The sequence below is a fragment of the Aethalodelphis obliquidens genome, unplaced genomic scaffold, assembly GCF_003676395.1.
Source record: "Aethalodelphis obliquidens isolate GAN/ISIS:26980383/991018 unplaced genomic scaffold, ASM367639v1 scaffold43, whole genome shotgun sequence".
NCBI classification, from domain to species: domain Eukaryota; kingdom Metazoa; phylum Chordata; class Mammalia; order Artiodactyla; family Delphinidae; genus Aethalodelphis; species Aethalodelphis obliquidens.
Window position 1 is genome coordinate 3,647,372 of NW_020837987.1, and position 18,248 is coordinate 3,665,619.

An 18,248-nucleotide genomic window follows, 5' to 3' on the forward strand; every position below is an offset into this window, starting at 1 on the left:
TTGAGAATCAAAGGGGTTGTCTCCACAACCAATAGATCATCCCTGGCTGCAAGTTAGAGGGCATTAGTCATATCCTGAATTAGTGACCTTTTATCTCTTGTTAGAATTTCAGTTGAGAAAAAGACAAAAGCACCTTTTAATTGGTCCCACAGTTAGATTACAGGCTGACCTGGTTGTATTGCCTTTTGTGTCTTACTTGGATGGTTGCTACAGAAATTGGGAGGTCATGTCCCCATGGTTCTTCACCTAGTTTTAGAAATGACTCTTCCAAAGTTATTTTTATTTTTATCCATACTTGTTCTCTTGATGGTTTTTCTTGAGATCTTTTACTCTACAGAGTATATTCTTTGGTGCCCCTTAGCATAGGACCTTACATACTTTTTCTGAATAACGATGTTGAGGTGCCATTGTTACCTGGACAGCCTAATCAGCAGTGTGGTCTGGGCTGCCAGTCACTGAGTCAACAGAGGTGTGAGGGCTTTACATGCCATTCTTTCCTCCCTTTTACTGATTGCAACTATGACATGTAGTGTTTATATTCTCGGAGATAAAAAACTGAGGTCTTTTGTCTTATTCTAAGTTTCTCTGCCTCTGGAATTAATCAAATGACATCATTTTGTAGAATCAGAGAAAGAGCTTCGCTACGTTGGCAAAATTTTGGATGGATTTTCCTTGGCTTCTAAACCTTTATCTTCTAAGAAAGTAAGATTTTTCTTTTTTTTTTTTTTAAATGATTTAGCACTTAAAGTATTTGCTGCTGTGTAATCTGAGTTATTCTATTAACAATTGAAAAGATAAGTAAATTCTGCTAACAGCAAGCAACAGTCTGGTTACTAGTGATTATCCAGGGAGACACATTCTGCATTGGAAATGTCAGTCAGTAGCCACATCGTGTTCAAAACATCTAACTGCCGATCTTTTAAATCCGAACTTCAAGTGAGTGGTTATTTCCATTAAGGAAGAGTTACATTAGAAGCTGGTGGGAGAAGGGAATTGATCTAATCCTAGGGGCAATGTAACTTAAAGAAAATTTCAAAGAGCCATGTCAGCCCATGGTCCCAGCTCCTCCTGGGCGCCGTGAGCCCATTAGCTGCTGTGGGCAGGGCTCCCTGGGCTCCTTGCCTGCGCCGAGCGGAAGCTGGGAACGTGTGGGTCGAGTCCTGGGGAGAACTCCTCATGCCTTTGCAGGTAGTTCTGTTTCTGTGAGCGTTTTTACAGCTTTGGCCACGGGGCTCTTGAACACCCAACAGAGTCACGTGCTCACAGGTTAGCATGGGTGCTGGTAGCTCAGGAGGGGTGCCTGGCCGTTTGCCTCCTTGGCATCCTTGTTTTAGATTGTTCCACACTTTAATGGGCTTTTTGATTTTAACTCAGCAAACATTTGTTAAGTAGCTCTGTGGCTTGGCCTGTGGTTCTCCAGAAGCAGGGAGGCCAGGAGCAGCGCAGCCTGAGAAACCATATACGTTATTACAGCAGCTTTGATTTGTTTAGTCGTGATAGTTAATGTGTTGTAACAGAGAGCAGAATATGTTCAGAACAGTGTTGGGCACATAGTCAGCCGCTCTTATTTACCAGAAATGTCATATTATGTCAAAGGAGAATGTGAGTTTTTTACATGTATGAAAAGGGAGCATAAAAATGGTTAAGTACTCATTCAGCTCAGGACTCAAGGGTAAATAGAACTGTTTAAATAAGTCTTGGCCCCCAAGTAGCTCCTGCTCATCGAGGGTGCCGGACAGACAAATCCACTGTCGTGGCAGAGCGTGTAAATGGAGATATGGGCACTGGAGGTTCCTCGCTGGCATAGGGCTTTGGGTGTGAACAATTCAGAGCAGGGCTGTGTTCCCTGAGCCTTTCACAGAGAGACAGGTTTTCTAATATGTGGCTAAAAACCCAGCCTTTGGATCCAGAGGCAACACAGAGCAGTGATTTAGCAGAGGGATTGAAATGCTTTGAATCCGATGGCGGATATTAAGAAGAGTCATGTGTATACACCCCTCCTATCTGCCATGCTCCTGTGGGTTTTTTTGTGTCATGGTAACACGAGAGTGTTTGCTGGCTGACTTGGGAGTTAACGTTTTCCAGAGAAGGCGGTCAGGCTAAGATGATAAAAAATGAGGTTTCCTAACAATGATAATAGCACTCTTTCATGACGTTCATTGGACCAGGCGCTCACCCCAGGCTGCACTTTACAACCACCTGGGAAGCTTGGGAAACTCCAACTGCAGCTGACTTTTCTGTGGTGTGGGACACAGGCATCAGCATTGTTAAACCTCTTGAGTGAGCGCTGTGTGCGTCTGGGGCTGAGAACCACAGCCAGAGAGTGTTCAGTGCTTCACTGGTTACAGAGCTCAGAATTCCAGGTCGCTGAAAAATCTAGAAAACAGATTAGATAGGATGGTCCATAAATATGTGTTTGTTAGACCAAGAGCAAGGGAGACCATTTAGAGCAATAATTTAAAAATATCTAATACTTTCTTTTAGCTTATCTGTTCTACCATCATTGATACCTGAATTTCCCAAATGTATTTCAATTTCACTTCAGTCAGCTTTTGAATGAAAAATACCTTGGACCAAAAAGAAGGCCAGAAACTCCAATTTGGAACTGAAACATAACCAGAAAAAGAATTCTGAATTTATATATTAAAAAAAAGGTTTTTTTAAACCTAATGTGATTTTTTAAAAAATTAATTAATTAAGTAGTTAATTAAGGCTGTGCCGGGTCTTAGTTGCGGCATGCAGGCTTCTTAGTTGCGACATGCGAACTCTTAGTTGCGGCATGCATGTGGGATCTAGTTCCCCGACCAGGGATCGAACCCGGGCCCCCTGCATTGGGAGCACGGAGTCTTACCCACTGGACCACCAGGGAAGTCCCAAGAATTCTGAGTTTAAAAGTAACTTATTTAAAGTTATTCTTTTTATTTAAGCTGTGAATCATACTTTTCTAAATTTTCTGATTCACAATGGGCCAGTTTTACACATGGGCCAGTAGTAGTAACTATAGTTATTGTTCTCATATAGAACATGCGTGTTAGTATCTCTGAGTAGAGTGGTCGGGGTGATACTTAAAATGGCCACGAGAACAGTGTGGTTCTGGGGACCCTCCAGATCCAGTACGGATGTTGGCGGGGCACCTGGGCAGGCTGTTCCCAGTGCTGCCTCCCCGCCAGGTGCTAGCCTGGGAAAGGGTGGGGTTAACCACGCTCAGAGGTAATGAGTTTTCTTGGTTAAATGAAACATGATCCCCCTGCAGCCTGTATGTTCTGAGTTTTGTTTTGTTTTGTTTTTGTAAGATTTATCCACCACCCGAACTGCCAAGAGACTATCGACCAGTGCATTATTTCAGACCTGTGGTGGCTGCAAACTCAGAGAACTCCCACGTACTTCAGGTATTATCAGAGTCAGCTGGAAAGCCAACACATGACCCAGGGACACATAGTAGGCACCAACTGAATGCCTCCAAGCGGGGAGAGTTGCTAGGAGAAACACCTATTCAAGGTACGTACCACAGAGAAGATTAAAATCATTACATTTCTAATAATCTGAGTTACCCAAATCAAAATGGAAAGTCATTTTCCCACTGAAATTTTTTACATAATTTTGTATTCCCAAACTGTGGGAATAAAATTGTTTATTGTGAACGGCGTAGTTAACAGCGTACACATCCTTTACTTGTTGTTTTCCCACCATCAGTTTGAGTTGTGTCATTAAAATTATAAACCCAGTCTTAAGTGCAGCAGTTTTCAGACTTTTGATAATTGTCCCAAGAATGAAGCAAAGACTAGGGCCATGTGTACCTTCACTTTTTCTGCACAGCCTGGGAACGTATTGTTTTCTTCTCAGGGGAAAGGGGTACTGTTGCTCTTTTCCTGAAAGCCTGAAAGGAATGAGTGTGTCTGAAAGGATGGATAGACGTGGAGAATCCCCTGGTGGGCTGGAACCAAGAGACCCGCTATGAGAGGTGGACTTGGACTTGCCGTTTGGGAGCCTACTAGGTGCCTCAGCTACAACAGACCAAAAGGGAACTCTTGGTCGCCTGCTTCCTTCCCCAAAGTCGCTCGCTCTTCAGCTTTCCCCTTCCCAGTAAATGATACCACCAGTGACCCACTGCCTGGCCCAGAGCATGGGAACCCTAATTCGTAGCTCCTTTCTTTCCCTGCCTCCCCCTCCCTACCCATTCCCTCAGCAAGTCCTCTCAGCTCTACCCTCAACATGCGAGGGGACCCCAACCACTTCTCTTCGTTTCCGCTGCTTCCACCCTGGTCTCAGCGCCCATATTCTCTCACTTGGATCATTGCAGCAGCCCTTCATTGGTCTCCTTAGTTCCCTTCCCTTTTCTCTGCAGCCTGTTCCCTTTAACAGCAGCCAAATGTATCACTCCCCACCTGCCCCCGCTAAAACGCTCCAGTACTGCTCACACTAAGGAGAAGTCCAGACTGCCCACAGGGCCCTGTGGACCCCACCCTGCCTACCTTTCAGGCCACAGCTTACACCACTTTCCCTGAACCCGCTGTGGTCCAGCCTCATGAGCCTCCCTCCTGCCCTCTGAACCTGCCGACCACGATGCCGCCTCGGGGCCTTCATATTTCCTCTGCCTCTCTTCTCTCTCACATTTTGGCTCTTTTTTTTTTTTTTTTTTTTTGGCTGTGCCGTGTGGCTTGTGGGATCTTAGTTCCCCGACCAGGGATTGAACCTGGGCCCTCGGCAGTGAAAGCACAGAGTCCTGACCACCGGACCACCAGGGAATTCGTGGCTTCTTCTTTTTACTTAGAACTTACCTCAGATATTATCCTTTTAGAGGGCCTTTCCAGGCTTTCCCTGCCCACTATTTAAGCTAGTTAGCTCTCCCGCTGCCCCCATGGCCAGCCCTCTCACACAGGTCGCCCTGTTTTTTTCTCCCCACAGTCCTCCTCTCGTGGTGGTCCTCTGCTGTTGCTTCTTGGTTTCTTTAATGTCCAGCTCCCTCACTAGTGAGAGCAAGACCTCACCTGTGTTACCCTCCCAGCCCCAGGCCTGGCAGTGGGCGCTCAGTGAGCATTTGTGACGCGCGTGAGTGTTTGATGGGTAGCTGTGCTCTGAGCCAGGGCTTGTGCTGGGCAGGACCATGGAGATGGTGGCTGCCACAGACTGGAGGTCCAGAGTCTGGGGTGTCAGGTTCCTCATTCTAGGACCACTCACTGGCGTTATAAACATCCAAGTACTAACCTCCACTTTTGCCAACTATAAAACAGGTGTGTCATTATTTTATTACTGTCTAGTTCACAGGGATAGTATGAATACAGATGAAACACTAAATGTAAAGTACTGCCCTCCAATTACATAAATTTGTGATATTGAAAATGGGTGTAGAGAGATATGTGGGTATAGATGTTTTATGATACTTTTCATCTCTTGCTGCTATTGTTTCTTTTTTAGGGGCACCTACTTCAGTGTTAGAATTTCTGTCCGAAAAAGATAAAGAGAGACTCAAAGAAATGAAGCAGGCAACTGACCTTAAAGCAGCTCAACTCAAGGCCAGGAGTCTGGCCCAGAATGCCTCTAGCAGCAGACCCCAGCCCTCCTCTCCAGACGTCGGACACTGCTCTTGGCACGTGGCATTGAGTGGTGGCACAGCCCCCGTAAGAGCCAGCAACTTCAAACCTTTCGCAAAAGATCCAGAAAAGCAAAAACGATATGAAGAGTTTTTAGTAAATGTGAAACAGGGTCAGAAAGGTGGGTGCTAGGCCTGGGCCTCCCACATGTCGCCAGGGGTAGTGTTCTTACTGTTCTGACCCTAGGCCCAGATTCAGAATTGAGGTATCCTGCTCTGGCAGTGTTTTACTTTGCCCTGCTGTGAACGCTGTAAAGATTTCAGGCCCTGGCTCTTGACTTGAGAAAGCAAGAACAATCAGTCTGTGTTTCTCTGTATCTCGGGTCCCAAAGATAGCAGTTTAAGTAGAGAGTGTGCCTTGGCAGTGGCTAATGCTAAATTACAGACCATTTACTGTTTGCAAATGCTTGACTTCTGTGTAAGGGTTGCATTTCCTGCCACGAGAACAAGGTCATTTCCCACTCTATCTTAAGATCCTAACCATCTAGCTCTAAATCATAGTCTAAAATTTAACCTACAAAGAGAGTTGGCTGTTGAACCATTACATGGGGAAAAAGTCACTCTATGATCTATGAAGTAAATACGGCAAGATTGAGGCAAGAGATTGCCCTTTTACGCAGTAGTCCTTGTGAGAGCTTGTCAGCAAATTAGAGGGGTTGGTTTTCAAAAGCAGATCTTTGTGTACTGTGCCTTAACTCGCGCTAACATTCCACACCCCTAGTGTTTACATGTTAAATTAAAAAAAAAAAGTTAGAGAAAGGAGTGTTTTCTGCTCAAACTTAGGAATATAGTTAGGATGAATTTTCACTGTCTGGGACTGGTAATAAGTTCCTTGCTTTGAAAATTTAATCAAGCATTAATCCCCAAATGTTTTTCTCTGCTATATAGTAGACAGAATTCAATAAAAGCATCATTTTGAGGGAGGGAGCAATATTACCTGCCAAGTACCTCCCGCCATGCTCTTAAAAGCCAGGATAATGATTATGTGTTTCCTCTGGTGAAAACTACAGGGATACAGTGGTGCCCACTAGATGTTCTCCTTTAAGTTCCCCATTTTTCCTAGGAGTGAAGCAGTTTCTTGTTCTCTACCCTAGATGCTCTGGAATGTTGTCTTGATCCCAGTATGACAGAGTGGGAGCGACGCCGTGAGCGGGATGAGTTTTCTCAGGCAGCCCTGCTGTATGTGTCTTCCCATTCGACTTTGTCCTCCCGGTTCACTCATGCCAAGATGGAAGACGATTCAGAGCAGGTGGAAGTCCCTCGGGACCAAGAGGTCTGTCGCCATCATTCCCTATGTGGTGAATTTTAAAATTAAAACACTGTATAGCTAAAGACGTTAAATCCCTCAGTGAAAAGACCAAAATACACATGGCACTGTAGAATAAGAAATGGCTTTATGCTTTTAGCTTCCAGTGTACTTTAGCAGAAATGTAGCATAAGCCGTTCTGAAATTTTGGAAGATGGTTTGCAAACTTGTAAATGGAAAAGCAGACAGGTCAGTTTTGTGGCCACTTGATGAAACAGATGACTGTCTTTCCCCAGAATGACGTCAGTGACAAGCAGTCAGCTGTGAAGATGAAGCTCTTTGGGAAGCTTACCCGAGACACATTTGAGTGGCACCCTGACAAGCTTCTGTGTAAGAGGTTTAATGTCCCTGACCCATATCCAAGGTAAGTTGGATAAACCTGCCCTTACATCAGTACTTATTCCCCTGTATTAAAGCTAACTCTCCACCTACATATTCATTTAAATTTCCTTTTTCTAGATGAACTTACTTGTAAATGCTTGGAGCTGCAGACTTTGCAGATTTAACTTCTATTAATTTGTTACTAAAAAAAAAAAAAGCAGACATCCAGGTAGCAAAGATAGGGAACTCAGATACACCAAGTTACAGAAACAATGTCTGTCTAATTTGCCACCTTTTTAGTCACACACAGAGAGTTTACATTTGAAATGAAACTTACATTTTCTGATTCTCTATACAAGTTCAGTACCTTCTTATTTGATTATAAACACCACAAGAAAGAATATACAGTTGAATCAGAGACTTTGTCAGAAAATTGAGGTATATTTTTAGCAGTGGAACTTTTCCTTCATGGAAATCCATTGTCAAAGTTAAATTCTAGGGCTTCCCTGGTGGCACAGTGGTTAAGAATATGCCTGCCAATGCAGGGGACATGGGTTCAAGCCCTGGCCTGGGAAGATCCCACATACCGCGGAGCAACTAAGCCTGTGCGCCACAACTACTGAGCCTGTGAGCCACAACTACTGAAACCCACGCGGCTACAGCCCGTGCTCCGCAACAAGAGAAGCCACGACAATGAGAAGCCCGCACACCACAACGAAGAGTAGCCCCCACTCGCCACAACTAGAGAAAGCCCGCGTGCAGCAACAAAGACTCAACGCAGCCAAAAATAAATTTAAAAAAAAAAGTTAAATTCTAGCTCTTACTATAATAATAAAAAACTCATGGCTCCTAAAGTCAGACATTCCAAATTCTAAAATTGCTTTGAGAAGCAAAAACATCTTAAGGGACCTTTTCAACCAAGTAGAAGAGCTACTGGTGAAACACATGAGATGGACAGCCTTATAGGAATTGGGTTTTATCCTCACAGTTGTTATTAAGATTATTTATATATATGTTTCCTTTTCAACCCCCAGTTCAACTTTAGTTGGCTTACCAAGAGTGAAACGTGACAAATACTCAGTCTTCAACTTTCTGACAGTCCCAGAGACAGCTTCCTCACCTGCAACTCAAGCATCAAGTGAGAACGTTCCGCAGCACCGAGGTCCCGACAGTGAGTAGGGCTTCCCCAGGTCCATGGTCTCCACCCTTAGTCAGTCGGGAAGACAGAAGTAAAGGGTCATCTTGTCATAGGGGTACACGTAGTGTGAACCCTCCTTCCATTAAAAGAATCGTTCATATGAATACATTAGCTCGTGCTAAAGTGGTCCAGATATACACTGTTTTGGGTTGGAGCTCTGCTTCAGCATCTGCCACATTCCCAGCACCTTGCACAGTGCCTGGACCATACATAGTAGGCTCGCTGATGTTCTTGAATGAATTAAAGAACCGTAATGCAGAGCTTGCCTTTTGCTTGCTAATTCTAATGTTAGGTCTGTGTCCTACCTTTCAGAATCAAGAAAACCATCCAGATGGGATACATCTAAACAAGAAAAGAAAGAAGATTCCATTAGTGAATTTTTAAGTTTGGCTAGATCAAAAGTTGGTCCACCTAAACAAGAGTCCAGTCCATTAGTAAACAAAGAGGAAGAGCATACAGTGGAATCAGTCTCAAATGAGGTATTTGGGGCTCTCAAGTTCTCTTTGCCAGGCTGACTGTGGCCTTTGCCTTTCTCTGTGGTGATGCTTTTTGTCATTCGATAGCAGTGGTCAGCGGACTTTTGCTGTGAAAGGCCAGATATTAAATATTTTAGGCTTTGTGTGCCATACGGTATCACAACTATTCATCTTTGTTGTTGAGTGCGAAAGAAACCACAGGCAATGTGAAAAAATTGAGTACATCTGTGTTCCAGTACAACTTTATTTACAAAAACAGGCAGTGGGTTGGATTTGGCCCATGGGCAGTAGTTTGCCCACATCTGCTGTACAATTCACCAATTTCGGTCGTAGCCTTAATCATTTGAGGAGAGGTTATAAACTTCTCTGCCTAGAATGGCTTTCACTTAGCATCAGCCACTGAAACAAAATTCAGTGTATTGTATAGAAAATATGATTTTCCAAGTAACAAGTAATCCCTTTTGTGGAGAGTATAGAGAAATTATCCGTTGGATATTTTAAAAGAATTACTGCCTAGGGCTTCCCTGGTGGCGCAGTGGTTGAGAGTCTGCCTGCCGATGCAGGGGACGCGGGTTCGTGCCCCGGTCCAGGAGGATCCCACATGCCGCTGAGCGGCTGGGCCTGTGAGCCATGGCCACTGAGCCTGTGCGTCCGGAGCCTGTGCTCCGCAATGGGAGAGGCCACAACGGTGAGAGGCCCGCATACGGAAAAAAAAAAAAAAAAGAAAAAAGAAAAAAAAATTACTGCCTAAATAGTTGAGTTGAACTTAATAAAAAGTTGGTTTTATTTCTAATAGCCTCATTAAAATTATTTTTTAAATTAACATACATTAAACTTGACTTAAAAAAAAACTGCAGTACAGTGAGTTGTTATACATATATAGATTCATGGAACCACTATCACAATCAGGAGGCAAAATGATACCATCACCCCAAAAACCTCCCTCATGCTGTCCCTTCATAGTCATACCCTCCCCTCACCCCAAGCCCCAGTCAACCATTGATCTCTCCTCTGTCTCAATAGTTTTGCTCCTTCCAGAACGTTATATAAATGAAATCAGATGATATACATATGTAGCCTTTTGAAACTGCCTTCTTTCACTCAGTGTCATACGTTTGAGATTCATCAGTACTGTGTGTGTATCAGTAGTTCCTTCCTTTTTATTGTTTAACGATATTTCACTGTATGGGTACACCACAGCTTGGTCCATTCACTCTTTGAGGACATATGGTTGTTTCCAGTTTTTGGCTATCATAAATAAAGCTGCTATGAATATTCATGTGGAAATTTGTATATGAACATAAGTTTACACTTCCCTAGTGTAAATACCTAACAGTGGGATTACTGGGTAAGAGCTAAACATAGATGTAACTTTATAAGAAACTATCAAACTTTATTCCCAAGTGCTTGCTTCGTGTATTTTGAAACTCTCTTGTTAGGTGCATACACATTTAGGACAGTTATATTTTTTTTGATGAATTGACCCATTCATCATTATGTAATAGTACTCTTTATCCCTGATTATTTGCATAGTATATATTTCTCCATCTTTTCACTTTTAATCTATATGATTATATTTAAAGTGGGTTTTTAATAAGCAACATGTCATTGTCATTAGGTGCTTTATTTTTAAATACATTTTGATAATCTGTATGTTTTAATTTTTGTATGTTTTGACCGTTTGTATTTAATGTAACTTGTTGATGTAATTTGGATTTTGGTCTGCAGTTTTGTTTGTTTTCTATTCCCACTCTTTCTTGTTTCTCTCTCCTCTCCTACCTTCTTTTGTATCACTTCAATAATTTCTAGTTTTCCATTTGAATTTATCTATTATATATTTTTTTACTCTATTTTTGCAGTGATTGCTCTAGGGATTGCAATATACATACTTAACCTTTTCACCATGTATTTAGGATTGATATTTTACCACTTCAAGTGGAATAGACAATCCTTACCGTCCCTTTACTCTCCCTGCTTTACGTTGTGGTCTTATATGTTACAGTATATATATAATGAAAACCTCATCAGACAATATTTAAATTTTTGCTTTCAGTTGTTATACACATTTTAGAGAACTGCTGAGGAGATAATGGTCTATTTGATTTACTTGGATATTTTTCATTTCTGTTCCTGAAGTTCCAGGTTTCCCTCTTTTAAAAAAAATTTTTTTAATTCTTTTATTTTTTTGGTTGTGCTGCACAGCATGTGGGATCTTAGTTCCCCAATCAGGGATTGAACCCATGCCTCCTGCAGTGGAAGTGTAGAGTCTTAACCACTGGACCACCAGGGAAATCGCAGGTTTCCTTCTCTTATCATTTCCTTCTGTCTAAGGAACTTCCTGTAGCATTTCTTTTACAGCAGTTCCAACAACTAATTCTCTTAATTTTCTTTCATCTGAGAATATCCTGTATTCCATCTTCACTCCTAAAGGATGTTTTTGCTGGATGTAGAATTCTGGGTCAACAGGTCTTTTCTTTTAGCTCTTTAAAAATGTTGTGCCACTTCCTTCTGGCCTTGTAGTTCCTGAGGAGAAACCTACAGTCGTTCGTTCACATTGTTGTTCCTGTCCTTGTAGTGATGTGACTTTTCCTCTGGCTCCTTTCAAGATTTTCACTTTGTCTTTGGTTTTTAGCTGTTTGGTAGTGATATATCTGGGTGTGCATTTCTTTGAGATTATTTTGTTTGGGGTTTTATGAATTTCTTGAATCTTTAAGTTTGTCTTTGACCAAATTTGGGGCATTTTCAGCCATTATTTTATTCAAATATATTTTCTGCACCACACTCTCTTGCCTCTCCTGAGACTCTGATGACATAAATGTAATACTTTTTGAATTCGTCCTATAGGTCTTTGAGCCTCTGTTCTGTTTTTCACTCTCTTTTTTTTCCTTTCTGTTGTTTAAATCAGGTAGTTTCAATTGATCTGTCTTCAAGTTCACTGAGTCTTTCCTCTGTCATCTCCATTCTGCTATTGAGCCCTGAATTTTTTATTTGGGTTATTGTATTTATATCTTTTATTTCTTTGCTGAGACCTTTTTTAAAATCTTTTCTTCATTTGTCTTTATTCTTGGAGCAGGGTCATAATAGCTGCTTTTAAAGTCTGTCTCGTAATTCCAACATGTTTGTCGTTTTGGTTCTTGTCATTTGGGGTTGGTGTTTGCTGGTTATCTTCTGCAAGTTGAGATTTTCCTGGTTGTTTGTGTACCAAGTAACTTTGGCTTGTACTCTGGACACTTTGAATATTATGTAATGAGACCCTGGGTCTTGTTTAAATTCGAAGGAGAATGTTGCCTTTTTGTTTTGTTGTTTTATTTTGCTTCAGCAGATAATCGACCTAATTAGGTTCAGGCTACAAGTTCCAACCCATCTGGGTTGAAACGTCCTTCCGTTTTCGAAGCCTTTGTAGTACTCTTCAGATCTTTCCTGTATGTGCTCTTCCTGGTGGTTGGTCTGGGACCTGGCTGGTAGTTAATCCCATAGTTCTGTTATCAGAGGCTTTGATTTGCTCATGGAATCAGATCCATGAGCTCAGAGGTGAGCGAGAAGCTCATAAACCACTATATAGGTTCACCCTCTTGAGCTCCTCCTCTTCATGATCTTCCTGACATTTTCTTCTTTTTTTTTTTATAAATTTATTTTATTTATTTATTTTTGACCGCGTTGGGTCTTCGTTGCCGTGTGCGAGCTTTCTCTAGTTGCGGCGAGCAGGGGCCACTCTTCGTTGCGGTGTGTGGGCTTCTCGTTGCGGAGCATGGGCTCCAGGCGCACGGGCTTCAGTAGTTGTGGCTCGCGGGCTCTAGAGCGCAGGCTCAGTAGTTGTGGTACGCGGGCCCAGTTGCTCCACGGCATGTAGGATCTTCCCAGACCAGGGATTGAACCTGAGTCCCCTGCATTGGCAGGCGGATTCTTAACCACTGCGCCACCAGGGAAGACCCATTCCTTACATTTTCTGACTCTGGGCTCCCCCTTCAAGTCCTCCAGTCAGAAAGCTGGGACTTTAGTTTGCCTGCTCAGCCTTGCACTTCCTGTGACTGTTTCTGCCTGGAGTCAAGTGGCAAGAGGGCAGGAAGGGGAAAACAGCAATAGGATTCACTCCAGACCGTTCGGACCACAGCTCCTGTGGTCAGAGGAAAGGGTTCCTCTCCTTCAGAGCCTGGCAGCTGCAGCCACTACCCATGCCACCACGGATTTGGAACCACTCCATTTGGGTTTTAATGGCATAAAACCCTAACCAGGGCTTCTGGCTCTGTGATATGGTCATTGGATTAGAAAGCCTTCTAGATTTTCTCAAATCATGTTGAGATAGTATTTAGATAATTTCGGCTGGAATGTCTTGGTTCTTGCTTTTTCACTTATTAGCTTGTGACCTTAGGAGGGTCTCTTCTCCCTTCTGGGTTATTTAATTTCTTTCCCTGAAAGCTTTCTGAGACAGCACAAATGTGAATGTGCACACTTCTGGTGGAAGGTGGGGGGTGGTGAGGGAGCTTTGCAGATACAGTCATGTGTGTTTGGTGTGCGTTGTTGTTTAATTTCAGTACAGCTCCTACTATATTCCGAAAAAAATAAAAACAAAAAAGATCAGCTTCTGTAGTTATCTGAGAGTTGAATATCTCATGTACTCATGTACATTTATTAATGTAGACATTATTAAAGGCCAAGACTGTCTGCAAACACTGTCATTCAGTTACGGTCCATGCATGTGACATTGGTGTCTGCGGTTTGCCATAAAGGCGTATGATCCATGGCTTTTCTAGGGAATTGTGGCCATGATTTCCTGTGCTTTACTGTCAGCCTCTCTCTCCTGACATTTTCTATAATTTTTAAAATTTTGAAACAATCTTAAAAGTTTAAAGACAGGACAGATAATTTTGTTTCCTGAACCACTTGGGTATAAGTTAACATTGATACGTGACTGCCGTCCAATCCTCAGACCCATCCAGCTTCCACTAGTTGCCCTAATAATGTCCTTTATGGCAAAAGAATTCAGCTCAGCATCAGTTGTTGCATTTAGCCGCCATGTCTCTTTAGTCTCCTTCAGTCTGGAACAGTTCCTCAGTATTCCCTTGACTTCCATGATCTGGATACTTTTCTTTTAAATTTATTTTAAAAATGAAATTTAATTTTTTTTTTTTTGGCCAAGCCGTGCGGCATGTGGGATCTCAGTTCCCCGACCAGGGATCGAACCTGTGCCCCCGGCATTGGGAGTGCGGAGTCGTGATCTTGTTACTTTTGAAGATTACAGGCCAGTATTTTGTAGAATACCCCTCAGTTTGGGCTCATCAGGCGTTTCCCCAGGATTAGATTCTGGTTCTGCATTTTTGGCAGGAACACCTCAGAAGGGATGCTGCTGTGCTTTCGCTGTGTCCTGCCAAGTAGAACACGATGATGATTTTTCCCGTTACTGATGTTCACTTTGATTATTTGAGTAAGGTGGTGTCTGCCAGACTTCTCCACTGTGAAGTCAGTCTTTTCCCCTTTGTAGTTAAGTACTTTTATTTATTCCTTTCTTATTAATTTGTACTTAATACACATTTAAGAGCTTTGAAATATATAAATACCCTGTCCTTCATCAAACTATTTATGTCACTGTGGACCCATGGTTTCCTATTTTATCCAGAGGGATAATTCAGTACTATCATTATTTATTTTAATGCTCCAATTGTGCTAGTTTGGTTAGTTGAAGCCCCTTCAAGTTGGCTTCTGTGTCCAGTTGAAATGTCCCTTTTACCCTCTGAGCATGTCCTCACTTTCTGGGCACAGTAAGATGTTCTGACCTCATCTTTTTATTTCTCAGCCCCAGCTCTAGAATCAGTCCTTACTCCAAGGTGTCTTGGTTATTTTTAGTGGGCAATGGTATGCTTTTCTTCCTTAATTTTTTTCTATGAAAAGGGTTTACTTTAAAATCATAAATTCCACTATCTTGTGTCGGTTTTCCTCACGTGCATATTTGTAACTCTGCTTCAGAAATTGGAGGTGGTGTGGGACTGGGGAGGGACCCCAGGCCGAGAGCAAGGAGAGCTTGGTAGAGTCCAGACCCACCCTGGGCACGTAGCATGCGTGTGTCGGTGACAGAGCCTCTTGTCGCCCCTGACCCACGTTCTTCAGTGGTAAAATGGAAGGACTGAAGTGGGTTCTGATCTAGGCCAGTCCTGGGCTCTCTCGTCACTGCTGTTCACACTTAGCACGTTAGATCACCCCACGTCTGTCTGGTGATTAGCTGTTAGGACGTGGGAGCCATGTCTTCTTCATACCTTTGCTCCTTGTTTATAGAATGGCGTGTATACCAAGTCACTGCCTCTTTATTGGCTCACCTGACTCTCCATACCTGGGCTGCTTTTAGGAAGGGTGACGTGTAATTGCAGAGGGGATCTCCAGGACCATTTTGTTGGCTTGTTCTCGGTGCCTTCCCCATTGTGTGGAGGCCCCCAATTTTCTCTTCAGCACTTTTATACGAGTACACTGTCTTCACGACCTGTCATGTGGGACCTCTGAAGGCTTGGATAGACTTTTGAAAACAGGACAGAGGCACTGTGCTAGTCCCTACTCCTTTTTCTGGGTGCTTTGCAATTCTGATTAATGACCTGTTTCCACATATAGCTTCAGCTGCTTCTACCAGTCAGCACAATATACAGGTGTTGACTCAGAAGCACCACAAAAATGATGCCATGTGAGTGATCATTGTTTAGTTAGGCAGTGCGTGGGTGTCGAGACCCATGTAAATGAGCACAAACATAAGTATGTGTGCATATGTGTGCATGCGTGCGTGTGTGTGTGTGCACGGGTGCCATGTTCCTGAACACGTGTCTCCTTTCACCCTTGCTTCTTCATTTCTGACTATTATGTCACTGTTAATACAGGTAAACAAAGGTGTGGATTCACAGACTGAAGGAGAGGGTAGCCGCCCATCCATGGACTTATTCAAAGCCATCTTTGCCAGCTCCTCAGATGAAAAGTCTTCATCCTCTGAGGATGAGCAGGGCGACAGTGAGGATGATCAGGAGGGTACCAGGGAAGCCGACTTCAAAGGTTCCCAAGAGGCTGACGTGGTGGAAACGTCATCTGTGGCCCAAGGTATGTCACATATTTTAGACTTTGGGATCTAAAAAAGAAAACAATGATGTTTCTAGAGAGGCTGCTTTCTTCATTTAGTGTGTAATTTGGAACCGGGATAATTAGCAATTGATGATTGTTTGATGATGTTTTAATCTTTTGTATTTTTTAAGTTAAAAAAAGTTGTATTTAATTATAGTTAATTTACAATATTATATTAGTTTCAGGTGTACAACATAGTGATTCAAAATTTTTGTAGATTGTACTCCATTTAAAGTTGTTATAAAATATTGGCTATATTCCCTGTGCTGTACGATATATCTTTGTATCTTATATATTTTATACATAATAGTTTGTATCACTTAATCCCCTACCCCTCGTTTACCCCTCCCACCTTCTCTCTCCCCACTGGTAACCACGAGTATGTTTTCTATGTCTGTGAGTCTGTTTCTGTTTAGTTATATTCATTCAGTTGTTTTATTTTTTAGATTCCACATGTAAGTGATAACATACAGTACTTGTCTTTCTTTGTCTGAGTTATTTCACTTAGCATAATACCCTCCCAGGTCCATCCACGTTGTTGCAAATGGCAAAATTTCATTCTTTCTTATGGCTGAGTAGGATTCCATTGTGTATATACACCATATCTTCTTCATCCATTCGTCTGTTGATGGACACTTAGGGAGCTTCCATATCTTGGCTATTATAAATAATGCTGCTGTGAACATTAGGGTGCATGTATCTTTTCAAATTAGAGTTTTTGGGTTTTTTCTGGAAATATACCCAGGAGTGGAATTGCTGGATCATGTGATAGTTCTATTTTTAGTTTTTTGAGGAACCTCTGTACTATTTTCCACAGTGGCTGCACCAATTTACATTCCCACCAACAATGTACAAGGGTTCTCTTTTCTCTACATCCTCACCAACATTTGTTATTTGTGGTCTGTTTGATGGTAGCCATTCTGACACGTGTGAGGTGATATCAAAACCAGGATGATGGAAAAAAAAAACCACAACAAGATTTATACCAGCAGTTGTCTTTTCATTATGTTGATGGTTTCCTTTGCTGTGCAAAAGCTTTTTAGTTTAATCAGGTCTTATTTGGTTTTTGGTTTTTTAAAAATATTTATTTAGTTATATATTTATTTATTTGGTTGCACCGGTTCTTAGTTGCGGCAGGCAGGCTCCTTAGTTGCGGCTCCCTGGCTCCGTAGTTGCAGCATGTGGGCTCCTCAGTTGTGGCATGCGAACTTTTAATTGCGGCATGCATGCGGTATCTAGTTCCCCAACCAGATATCAAACCCGGGCCCCCTGCATTGGGAGTGCAGAGTCTTACCCACTGGACCTCCAGGAAGGTCTCTTATTTATTTATTTTTGCTTCTGTTTCCTTGCCTTGGCAGACAGATCCAAAAAAATATTTCTATGATTTATAATCTTTTGTATCTTTAAATGGGGTAGAGCAGAGTTTTTTTTTTCTCTCTCTCTATCTGGTAATAAATCTCTGATATATTTTTAGGATGTAGAGATGTGTTTGATAATATTGATTTTCCTACTTATCCTAGTTGAGGAGAATTAAAAAATAGTAAAATTTTCATTTAAAAAATAGCTTCTTTTTTTTTTTAACCTGGTTGCTGATGAGGTGCCAGGATTAGTGGAAAACATTTGGTGATGACATATACAGGGTTGCTTCCTGTTTTCCTCTCTGTAGGGCAGATTGTATGCTCTGGAACAGCCATCAGATGGGCATTGCCTGGCACATAAGTAGCACTTGGTAGATGGTGTCTGTTCTCTTTACAGTGAGTCTAACACCTGGTTAGTAGCCTGTCTCCTTGTTCTCTTTACCCCAGCCAGGAGTTTGGGCATAGGAAAGGAGGCTGTCTGGTGCTTGCAAGGGTGGGAGACTTTTCAGATGTTTGGGTGGGTGGACAGAATTTCCCATCTCAGTTTTAGATTGTTCTGCCTGCCCCTTTCAGTCTGTGGTGGACTTGGGTTTAATTTTTGAGGGCCTTTAACCAAAAAGTTACATAGAGATATAAAATATTGTTTGTTCTTAGGTGATTGCAAATGTCAGCCTATTTTTTTCTTTGTGAGAAAAAAACAACTTATTTTTTTATTACAGAGTCATATATTACTTGAAAAGTTTAAAAATATAGATATATAGGGACTTCCCTGGTGGTCCAGTGGTTAACAATCTGCCTTCTAATGTAGGGGATGCAGGTTCAATTCCTGGTTGGGGAACTAAGATCCCACGTGCCACGTGGCAACTAAGCCTGTACGCTTCAACTAGTGCGCCTGCACGTCACAACTAGA

At 42.3% G+C, this 18,248-nt stretch overlaps 1 protein-coding gene across 4 annotated transcripts in view; it reads left to right on the forward strand.

The window, feature by feature from the left end:
- The window catches only part of GPATCH1 (G-patch domain containing 1), a 43,668-nt gene that overhangs the window by 16,418 nt on the left and 9,002 nt on the right, over window positions 1–18,248 (forward strand). For all 4 annotated transcript variants that reach the window (XM_027079338.1, XM_027079336.1, XM_027079335.1 and 1 more), the window contains 8 exons: window positions 623–702; window positions 3,294–3,498; window positions 5,416–5,712; window positions 6,685–6,863; window positions 7,133–7,260; window positions 8,252–8,388; window positions 8,728–8,894; window positions 15,746–15,959. In XM_027079338.1, the coding sequence (XP_026935139.1) occupies window positions 623–702; window positions 3,294–3,498; window positions 5,416–5,712; window positions 6,685–6,863; window positions 7,133–7,260; window positions 8,252–8,388; window positions 8,728–8,894; window positions 15,746–15,959 (1,407 nt within the window). The remainder of the gene's footprint in view (window positions 1–622; window positions 703–3,293; window positions 3,499–5,415; window positions 5,713–6,684; window positions 6,864–7,132; window positions 7,261–8,251; window positions 8,389–8,727; window positions 8,895–15,745; window positions 15,960–18,248) is intronic.